This window comes from Coturnix japonica, unplaced genomic scaffold (assembly GCF_001577835.2).
Source record: "Coturnix japonica isolate 7356 unplaced genomic scaffold, Coturnix japonica 2.1 chrUnrandom475, whole genome shotgun sequence".
NCBI lineage: Eukaryota > Metazoa > Chordata > Aves > Galliformes > Phasianidae > Coturnix > Coturnix japonica.
The window spans coordinates 132,191-143,895 of record NW_015439877.1 but is presented as its reverse complement, the minus strand read 5'-3'; the positions used below and the strand labels follow the sequence as shown (position 1 = coordinate 143,895).

Genomic DNA, 11,705 nt, shown 5'->3' with positions numbered 1-11,705 from the left:
TTACATCCCCTATATCCCATATAACCCCATTACATCCCCTATATCCCATTGTCCCCATTGACCCCATTATCAGCATTGTTCCCATTGTCCCCATTGTCCCCAGTGTCTCCATTGACCCCATTGTCCCCATTGACCCCATTGTCCCCATTGCCCCCATTGTCCCCAATGTCCCCATTGACCCCATTGTCCCCATTGTCCCCATTGTCCCCAATGTCCCCATTGTCCCCATTGTCCCCATTGACCCCATTGTCCCCATTATCCCCAATGTCCCCAATATCCCTATTGTTCCCACTGTCCCCATTGTCCCCATTGACCCCATCGTCCCCATAGACCCCAATGTCCCCAATATCCCTATTGTTCCCACTGTCCCCATTGTCCGTATTGTCCCTATTGTCCCCAATGTCCCCATTGTCCCTATTGACCCCATTGCCCCCATTATCCCCATTGTCCCATTGTCCCCATTGTCCCCAATGTCCCCATTGTCCCCATTGACCCCAATGTCCCCATTGTCCCCATTGACCCCATTGACCCCATTGTCCCCAATGTCCCCATTGTCCCCATTGTCCCCAATGTCCCCATTGTCCCCATTGTCCCCAATGTCCCCATTGTCCCCATTGTCCCCATTGACCCCATTGTCCCCAATGTCCCTATTATCCCCATTGACCCCATTGTCCCCATTGTCCCCATTGTCCCCATTGACCCCATTGTCCCCATTGTCCCCAATGTCCCCATTGTCCCCATTGTCCCCATTATCCCCATTGTCCCCATTGTCCCCATTGTCCCATTGTCCCCATTGCCCCCATTGTCCCCAATGTCCCCATTGCCCCCATTGACCCCATTGTCCCTAATATCCCCATTGTCCCCATTGTCCCCATTGTCCCTATTGTCCCCATTGACCCCAATGTCCCCATTGTCCCCATTGTCCCCACTGTCCCCATTGTTTCCCACCTGGTGCAGATCGTGATCTTGACGGAGCGGAAGACGCCTTCCATATCCCGACCTACAAGGGGACATATGGGATGGGGACAAACATGGGGAACATAGAGGGACATGGAGAGTCATAGAGGGACATAGAGGGACATGGAGGGACATAGAGGGACATGGAGGGTCATAGAGGGACATGGAGGGTCATAGAGGGACATGGAGGGACATGGAGGGACATGGAGGGTCATAGAGGGACATGGAGGGACATGGAGGGACATGGAGGGACATGGAGGGACATGGAGGGACATAAAGAGACATGGAGGGTCATGGAGGGACATGGAAGGACATGGAGGGACATGGAGGGTCATAGAGGGACATGGAGGGACATGGAGGGACATGGAGGGTCATAGAGGGACATGGAGGGACATGGAGGGACATGGAGGGTCATGGAGAGTCATAGAGGGACATGGAGGGACGTAAAGGGACATGGAGGGACATGGAAGGACACGGAGGGACATAGAGGGACATGGAGGGACATGGAGGGTCATGGAGGGACATGGAGGGTCATAGAGAGACATAGAGGGACATGGAGGGACATAAAGGGACATGGAGGGACATGGAGGGACATGGAGGGTCATAGAGGAACATGGAGGGACATGGAGGGACATGGAGGGACATGGAGGGTCATAGAGAGACATAGAGGGACATGGAGGGACATAAAGGGACATGGAGGGACATGGAGGGACATGGAGGGAAATGGAGGGTCATGGAGGGTCATGGAGGGACATGGAGGGACATGGAAGGTCATAGAGGGACATAGAGGGACGTGGAGGGACATGGAGGGACATAGAGGGACATGGAGTGTCATAGAGGGACATGGAGGGACATGGAGGGACGTGGAGTGTCATGGAGGGACATAGAGGGACATGGAGTGTCATGGAGGGACATGGATGGACATGGAGGGACATGGAGGGACATGGAGTGTCATGGAGGGACATGGATGGACATGGAGGGACATGGAGGGACATGGACGGACATGGAGGGACATGGACGGACATGGAGGGACATGGAGGGACATGGAGGATTACAGAGGGACATGGAGGAACATGGAGGGTCATAGAGGGACATGGAGGGACATAGAGGGACATGGAGGGACATGGAGGGACATAGAGGGACATAGAGGGACGTGGAGGGTCATAGAGGGACGTAGAGGGACATGGAGGGACATGGAGGCGTCATAGAGGGAGCATGGAGGGACATAGAGGGACATGGAGACAAGGAGACATGGAGGTCATAGAGCGACATGAACATCAGAGGGACATGGAGGAACTGGAGGGACATAGAGGGACATGAGAGTCATAGAGGGACATGAGCGGACATGAGGACATAGAGGGAACCGGGAGGGTGCATAGACACATGGAGGGACATAGAGGACAGTGAGGACCATAGAGGGACATAGAGGCGACGTGAGGGACATGCGAGGTCATAGAGGACATAGAGGGACCATGGAGGGACATGGAAGACATGGAGGGTCATGGAGGGTCATAGAGGGACATAGAGGGACATCGAGACATGGAGGTCATAGAGGGACATGAGGGACATAGAGGACATGAGGACATGGAGGACATGGAGGTCATAGAGGACATGGAGGACATAGAGGGACATGGAAAGGAACATTGGAGGACATAAGGACATGGAGGCATAAGGACCATGAGGGACAGGAGGACATAGAGGAACGTGGGAGTCCATAGAGACATGGAGGGACATAGAGGACATGGAGGACATAGAGGACAATACGAGGACGTGGAGGGACATGTGGGTCATAGAGACATAGAGGGACATGGAGGGACATGGAGGGACATGGCAGGGTCATGGAGGGTCATAGAGGGACATAGAGGACATGAAGGGACATAGAGGAACATGGAGGACATGGAGGTCATAGAGGAACATGGAGGACATGACGGGACATGGAGGAACATGGAAGGAATTAGAGGACATTGGAAGGGACATGAGGGAACATGGAAGGAACATGTGAGGTCATAGAGGGACATGGAGGAACATGGAGGGACATGGAGGGACATGGAGGGTCATAGAGGGACATGGAGGGACATGGAAGGTCATAGAGGGACATGGAGGGACATGGAGGGACATGGAGGGACATGGAGGATTACAGAGGGACATGGAGGAACATGGAGGGTCACAAAGGGACATGGAGGAACATGGAGGGACATGGAGGGACATGGAGGGACATGGAGGAACATGGAGGGACATGGAGGGACATGGAGGGACATGGAGGGACATGGAGGGACATGGAGGGACATAGAGGGACATGGAGGGACATGGAGGGACATGGAGGGACATAGAGGGACATGGAGGGACATGGATGGACATGGAGGGACATGGAGGCACTGACCGGTCCTGACGTCCTCCACGTTGACCCTGAGGTCGAAGTTGTCGCACTTGCTGTCGCTGTCGGGCACTTTGGCGTTATAAACCGTCACCACCGTCATCGTCCCCTTCCCCGTCCCCTCCGCCTTCACCGTGAAGTCCTCGTTCAGCTTCGTCTGCAGGGACAAGGGGGATGAGTGGGGACAGCGGGGACAGGGGGGCAACAGGGGATGGGGGTGATGACGGGGATGGGGGTGACACCAGGGAGAGGGGTGACACCATTTGATGGTGGTGACACCGGTGATGAGGGTGACGAAGGATGTGAGGATGTGGAGGGAGATGGAGGGAGATGGAAGGAGGAGATGGAGGGAGATGGAGGGAGATGGAGAGAGATGGAAGGAGGACATGGAGGGAGATGGAAGGACATGGAGAGAGATGGAGGGACATGGAGGGAGATAGAGGGACTTGGTGACATGGAGGAACATGGAGGGAGATGGAGAGAGATGGAGGGAGATGGAATGAGGACATGAGAACATAGAGAGAGATGGAAGGAGTAGATGGAGGAACATGGAGGGAGATGGAGAGAGATGGAGGGAGATGGAATGAGGACATGGAGGGAGATGGAAGGAGGACACAGAGAGAGATGGAGGGACATGGAGGGAGATGGAGGGACATGGTGACATGGAGGAACATGGAGGGAGATGGAGAGAGATGGAGGGAGATGGAATGAGGACATGGAGGGAGATGGAGGGAGATGGAAGGAGGACATGAAGGGAGATGGAAGGAGGAGATGGAGGGAGATAGAGGGAGATGGAGAGAGATAGAGATCAATGGAGAGAGATGGAAGGAGGACATGGAGGGAAATTGAGGGACATGGAGGGAGATGGAGGGACATGGAGAGAGATGGAGGGACATGGAGGGAGATAGAGGGACATGGAGAGAGATGGAGGGAGATGGAATGAGGACATGGAGGGAGATGGAGGGAGATGGAAGGAGGACATGAGAACATGGAGAGAGATGGAAGGAGGAGATGGAGGGACATAGAGGGAGATGGAGAGAGATGGAGAGCAATGGAGAGAGATGGAAGGAGGACATGGAGGGAGATGGAATGAGGACATGGAGGGAGATGGAGGGACATGGAGGGAGATGGAAGGAGGACATGGAGGGAGATGGAGGGACACGGTGACATGGAGGGACATGGAGGGAGATGGAAGAAGGACATGGTGGGACATGGAGGGAGATGGAGAGACATGGAAGGAGGACATGGTGAGAGATGGAGACAGATAGAAGGAGGACATGGAGGGAGATGGAGATGGAAGGAGGACATGAGAACATGGAGGGACATGGAGAGAGATGGAAGGAGGACATGGAGGGACATGGGGGGAGATGGAGAGAGATGGAGGGAGATGGAAGGAGGACATGACATGGAGAGAGATGGAAGGAGGAGATGGAGGGAGATAGAGGGAGATGGAGAGCAATGGAGGGAGATGGAAGGAGGGCATGGAGGGAGATAGAGGGACATGGTGACATGGAGGAACATGGAGGGAGATGGAGAGAGATGGAGGGAGATGGAATGAGGACATGTAGGGAGATGGAGGGAGATGGAAGGAGGACATGGAGGGAGATGGAGGGAGATGGAGAGAGATGGAAGGAGGACATGGAGGAAGATGGAAGAAGGACATGGAGGGAGATGGGGGGAGATGGAGGCAGGACATGGAGAGAGATGGAGAGACATGGAGAGAAATGGAGGGATATGGAGAGAGATGGAAGGAGGACATGGAGGGACATGGGGGGAAATTGAGGGACATGGAGGGAGATAGAGGGACATGGTGACATGGAGGAACATGGAGGGAGATGGAGAGAGATGGAAGAGAAACATGGAGGGAGATGGAGGGAGATACATGGAGAGAGATGGAAGGAGAACATGGAGGGAGATGGAGATGGAAGGAGGACATGAGAACATGGAGGGACATGGAGAGAGATGGAAGGAGGACATGGAGGGAGATGGAGGGACACGGTGACATGAAGGGAGATGGAGAGAGATGGAGGGAGATGGAAGGAGGACATGGAGGGAGATGGAGGGAGATGGAGAGAGATGGAGAGCAATGGAGAGAGATGGAAGGAGGACATGGAGGGAGATGGAAGGAGGACATGGAGGGAGATGGAGGGAGATGGAGAGAGATGGAAGGAGGAGATGGAGGGAGATGGAGGGAGATGGAGAGAGATGGAAAGCAATGGAGAGAGATGGAGGGACATGGAGGGAGATGGAAGGAGGACATGGAGGAGATGGAGGGACATGGAGGGACATGGAGAGAGATGGAGGGAGATGGAATGAGGACATGGAGGGAGATGGGGATGGAAGGAGGACATGAGAACATGGAGGGACATGGAGAGAGATGGAAGGAGGACATGGAGGGAGATGGAGGGACACGGTGACATGGAGGGACATGGAGGGAGATGGAAGAAGGACATGGAGGGACATGGAGGGAGATGGAAGAAGGACATGGAGGGACATGGAGGGAGATGGAGGGAGATGGAAGGAGGACATGGAGGGACATGGAGGGAGATGGAGGGACATGGGGGGAGATGGAGGGAGGGCATGGAGGGAGATGGAGGGACATGCAGAGAAATGGAGGGAGATGGAGAGAGATGGAAGGAGGACATGGAGGGACATGGAGGGACATGGAGGGAGATGGAGAGGGATGGAGGGAGATGGAATGAGGACATGGAGAGAGATGGAGAGAGATGGAAGAGGGACATGGAGGGAGATGGAGAGACATGGAAGGAGGACATGGAGGGAGATGGAGGGAGATGGAGGGAGATGGAGGGACATGGTGACATGGAGGGAGATGGAGGGAGATGGAAGGAGGACATGGAGGGACATGGGGGGAGATGGAAGGAGGACATGGAGGGACATGGGGGGAGATGGAAGGAGGACATGGAGGGACATGGAGGGAGATGGAGGGAGACACGAACCTCTGCCGACCGCGCCACCAGCGCGTTGCTGTTCTCGATGCGATACGTGACAGCGTTGGCGCGACGCGGCAGCAGCACCGACACGTCCAGGTTGAGCTCCTGCTGCCGCGGAACAGCCACGTGGTACTGAGCCAGGGCCTGGAACACCAGGATGGTGGCCTGGGGACATGGGGGGCAATGAGGGGTTATGGGGCAGCAGATGGGGTGGTAACAACATAAAGGTTTGAGTTGTGGGGCAGCAGATGGGGTGGTAACAACATAAAGGTTTTGGTTATGGGGCAGCAGATGGGGTGGAACACCAGGATGGAGGTCTGTGGGGACATGGGGGGCAATGAGGGGTTATGGGGCAGCAGATGGGGTGGTAACCCCATTAAGGTTTTGGTTATGGGGTGAGATCCGGATCCTGGAGGCATCTGGTGGCATTGGGGGACATTGGGGACATCAAGAGGTGACACCAATGGGAAGGGAAGCTTTGGGATGGGAGGGGTCCCCAAAGGACATGATGTGTCCCTATAGGACATGATGTGTCCCCATAGGACCAAGTGTGTCCCCATAGGGCCAGATGTGTTCCCATAGGACATTGGGGACATCAAGAGGTGTCCCCAAAGGGCAGGATGTCTTTGGGATGGGAGGTGTCCCCATAGGGCCATATGTGTCCCCATAGGGCCATATGTGTCCCAAAGGACATGATGTGGCCCCATAGGGCCATATGTGTCCCCATAGGACATGATGTGTCCCCATAGGACCATATGAGTCCCCATAGAGCCATGTGTCCCTATAGGACCAGATGTGGCCCCATAGGACATGATGTGTCCCCATAGGACCATATGAGTCCCCATAGAGCCAGATGTGGCCCCATAGGACATGATGTGTCCCAAAGGACATGATGTGTCCCCATAGGACCATTATGAGTCCCCATAGAGCCAGATGTGGCCCCATAGGACCAGATGTGTCCCCATAGGACATGATGTGTCCCCATAAGACCATATGTGTCCCCATAGGACCATATGTGTCCCAAAGGACATGATGTGTCCCCACAGGACATGATGTGTCCCCATAGGACCATATGAGTTCCCATAGGGCCATATGTGTCCCTATAGGACCATATGTGTCCCCATAGGACCAGATGTGTCCCCATAGGATGGTATGTGTCCCCATAGGACATAATGTTTCCCCATAGGACCATATGAGTTCCCATAGGGCCATATGTGTCCCTATAGGGCCAGATGTGTCCCCATAGGACCATGAGTCCCCATAGAGCCATGTGTGTCCCTATGGGACCAGATGTGTCCCCATAGGACCATATGTGTCCCCATAGGGCCATATGTGTCCCTATAGGACCAGATGTGTCCCCAAAGGACCCAACATGCGCCCAAAGGACATGACAAGACCCCAAAGGACCCCACACATCCTATGGGTCCCCAAGCTCTCACACATAGGGTGTTCTCATGGGTCCCCACGGCCACCAGCTTCCCCTTATCACCCAACCCATAGATCCATTGCCCCCCAACCCATAGCTCCATTCCCCCTCATGGACCCGAGGTTGTGGGGCAGGGGGGGGTTGGTTGGGGGGCTGTTCCGTATCCCACCTGTGTGGACCCATAGCCACCACCGAAGTAGTTCTGCTGGGCCAACCAACGGACCACGGGCCCCGTCAGCTCCGTCTTCTCCATCTGCAGCAGAGCCAGCAGAGCGTACGACGTGCCCTCGATGTTGTACGTGTGGGCGTCGCGTTCGGCCCAATGGGAACCGTCTGGGGGGCACAGAGGCCTCAGCATCACCCAAATGGGTCCCCTATAAACCCCCAACCCAGCCCTATGGAGGGATGTGGGGATGTGGAGAGAGGGAGGAGGATGTGGGGGTCTGGAGGGATATGGGGGCATGGGGGGACGTGGAGAGATGGAAGGGGGACATGGAGGGACGTAGGGACATGGAGGGACATGGAGGGACACGGAGAGATGGAAGAAGGACATGGAGGGAGATGGAGGGAGATGGAGGGAGATGGAGAGAGACAGGAGGACATGGGGATCTGTAGGGGCATGGGGAGATGGGGGGACATGAGGACATGGAGGGACATGGAGGGAGATGGAGAGAGATAGGGGGACATGGAGGGACATGGACGGAGATAGAAGGGGGACAAGGAGGGATATGGAGNGGAGGGACATGGACGGAGATAGAAGGGGGACAAGGAGGGATATGGAGAGAGATGGGAGGATATGGGGGTCTATAGGGGGGTGGGGGCATGGGGGGACATGGAGGGATGGAAGGAGGACATGGAGGGAGATGGAGGGACTTGAGGACATGGAGGGACATGGATGGAGATGGAAGGAGGACATGGAGGGAGATGGAGGGAGATGGAGAGAGATGGAGGGAGATGGAGAGAGATAGGAGGACATGGGGATCTGTAGGGGCATGGGGAGATGGGGGGACATGAGGACATGGAGGGACATAGAGGGAGATGGAGGGACACGGAGAGATGGAAGAAGGACATGGAGGGACATGGAGGGAGATGGAGGGAGATGGAGAGAGATAGGGGGACATGGAGGGACATGGACGGAGATAGAAGGGGGACAAGGAGGGATGTGGAGAGACGTAGGAGGATATGGGGGTCTATAGGTATATGGGAGCATGGGGGGACGTGGAGAGATGGAAGAAGGACATGGAGGGAGATGGAGGGACATGGAGGGAGATGGAGAGAGAAGGGGGACAAGGAGGGATATGGAGAGTGATGGGAGGATATGGGGGTCTATAGGGGTGTGGGGGCATGGGGGGACGTGGAGAGATGGAAGAACGTGAGGATGGGAGCCATCTGGGGGGCATCGAGGCCTCAGCATCATCCATAGGAGATTTGGTAACCCCTATATCACAAATGGGTCCCCTAAACCCCCAACCCAGCCCTCTGGAGGGATGTGGGGATATGGTGGGACGTGGGGATGTGGAGAGAGGGAGGAGGATGTGGGGGTCTGGAGGGATATGGGGGCAAGGGGGGACGTGGAGAGATGGAAGGGGGACATGGAGGGACGTGGGGACATGGAGGGACATGGAGGGACACGGAGAGATGGAAGAAGGACATGGAGGGAGATGGAGGGACATGGAGGGAGATGGAGAGAGAGAGGAGGACATGGGGATCTGTAGGGGCATGGGGAGATGGGGGGACATGAGGACATGGAGGGACATGGAGGGAGATGGAAGGAGGACATGGAGGGACATGGAGGGAGATGGAGAGAGATAGGGGGACATGGAGGGACATGGACGGAGATAGAAGGGGGACAAGGAGGGATATGGAGTATCTCTCTCCATATCCCTTCTTGTCCCCCTTCTATCTTCCGTCCATGTCCCTCCATGTCCCCCTATCCTCTCCATCTCCCTCCCATGTCCCTCCATGTCCTCATCGTCCCCCATCTCCCCATCGCCCCTACAGATCCCCAGTGTCGCTCCTGTCTTCTCTCCATCTTCCCCATCTCCCTCCATTCTCCCTTCCATGTCCTTCTTCCATCTCTCTCCATCTCCCCCACGTTCCTCATGTCCTTTTCCATTCTCTCCATGTCCCTCCCATGTCCACGTCCCTCCATGTCCCCCTATCTCTCTCCCATCTCCCTCCATTCTCCCTCCATGTCCCTCCATGTTCCTCCTTCCATCCCTCTGTGTCCCCCATGCCCCCAGCCCCCTATAGACCCCTACCCCCATACCCCTCAATCCACCCATATCCCCATATGCTCCCATATCCCCCATACTCCCCCATACCCCCCAATCCCCCATATCGCCCCATATCCCCCATATCCCCCCATATCCCCATATCCCCCGCATATCCCCATATCCCCCATATACCCCATACCTTCCGCATATCCCCCATATCCCCCCATATCCCCATATCCCCATATTCCCCTCATGGTATCGCTGAGGCCTCGATGCCCCCCAGATGGCTCCCACTCCTCATGCCTTCCATCTCTCCTTGTCCCCCATTGCCCCCACACCCCTATAGACCCCCAGATCCTCCCATCGCTCTCCATATCCCTTCCCTGTCCCCTTCTATCTCCGTCCATGTCCCTCCATGCGTCCACCTTATCCCTTCATCTCCCATCCATGTGCCTTTCTTCCATCTCTCCCATCTCCTCCATAGTCCTCATGTCCTTATCTTCCATCTCTCTGTGTCCCTCCATGTCCCTCCATGTCCCCACGTCCTCCATGTCCCCCCTAATCTCTCTCCATTCCCCTTTTTTTTTTTTCCCCCTCCATGTCCTCCAATGTCCTCCTTTCAGCATCCTCGTGTCCCCCCATGCCCCCGGCCCCCTATAGACCCATAACCCCCCATATCCCCCATATCCCCGTATCCCAATATCTCCACATATCCCCATATCCCCATATCCCCCCATATCCCCCAGATCCCATATCCCGCGATACTCCCCCATACCCCCCATATCCCCCATATCCCCATATCCCCTTATCCTCCCATATTCCCCTCTATGTATGCTGAGGCCTGATGGCTCCCCAGATGGCTTCCCATCCCTCACGTTCTCCATCTCTCCTTGTCCCCCCATGCCCCAGACAGCTTTCCACTATACGACCCCCATATGCCTCCCACTCGCTCCATACCCTCCTTGTCCCCCTTTCTTATTCCGTCATGTCCCCCATTGTTCCCCTAGCTCTCTATCCATCTCCCTCCATGTCCCATTCCTACCTTCCAATCCTCCGCTGTCCCCCATGCCCAAGCCCCCCTATAACCCCATACCACCCCCATTACCCCCCTATTCCCCCATATCCCTCTGGATGATGCTGAGCCTCGATGCCCCCAGATGGCACCCATTCCTCCATTCCTTCAATCTCCTCCTTGTCCCCCCTTGCCCCCATCCTCAGACCCCCACACTCCTTACCTCCCTCTCTCCAACATCTCCCACAGTCCCAACCATCCCCACATCCACCCAGGGGCTGTTGGGGTTTGGGGCCCATTTGTGATATAGGGGTTCACCACAAAATTCCCCTTGGAATGCTGAGCTCCTCCCAGATGGCTCCCCATCCTCCGGTTCTTTCCATCTCTCCTTGCCCCCCATGCCCCCAAACCCTATAGACCCCATATCCCAATCTCTCTCCATAATCCCTCCTTGTCCTTCTAGCTCCGTCCATGTCCCTCCATGTCCCCTACTCTCCCCATCCTCCTCCATTGTCCTTCTCTCCATCTCTCTCCCATCCTCCCTCCAATGGTCCTCTGTCTTCTATCCATCTCTGCTCATGTCCCTCCATGGTCCCTCCATGTCCCCACGTCTCTCCATGTCCCCCTATCTTCTCTCCATCTCCCTCCAGTCCCTCAGTCCCTCCATCTCCCTCCATTCTCCCTTCCCATGTCCTCCAGTCCCCTCCAATCCCGCCGTGTCCCCCATGCCCAGCCCCTATCAGCCCCAAGACCCCATATCCCCCATATA

General features: G+C 55.8%; 1 protein-coding gene across 1 annotated transcript in view; it reads right to left on the bottom strand.

Annotated features, from left to right (window-relative positions):
* Positions 1 to 929: 929 nt before the first annotated feature.
* Positions 930 to 11,705, bottom strand: part of C3 (complement C3) — a gene marked incomplete at its 3' end in the record, with an annotated part of 75,095 nt that continues 64,319 nt past the window's right edge. Inside the window, exons 19-22 of the mRNA XM_032441658.1 lie at positions 7,878 to 8,041; positions 6,289 to 6,447; positions 3,338 to 3,488; positions 930 to 1,000 (exon numbers count right to left, since the gene is read on the bottom strand). Of these exons, the coding sequence (XP_032297549.1) occupies positions 930 to 1,000; positions 3,338 to 3,488; positions 6,289 to 6,447; positions 7,878 to 8,041 (545 nt within the window). The remainder of the gene's footprint in view (positions 1,001 to 3,337; positions 3,489 to 6,288; positions 6,448 to 7,877; positions 8,042 to 11,705) is intronic.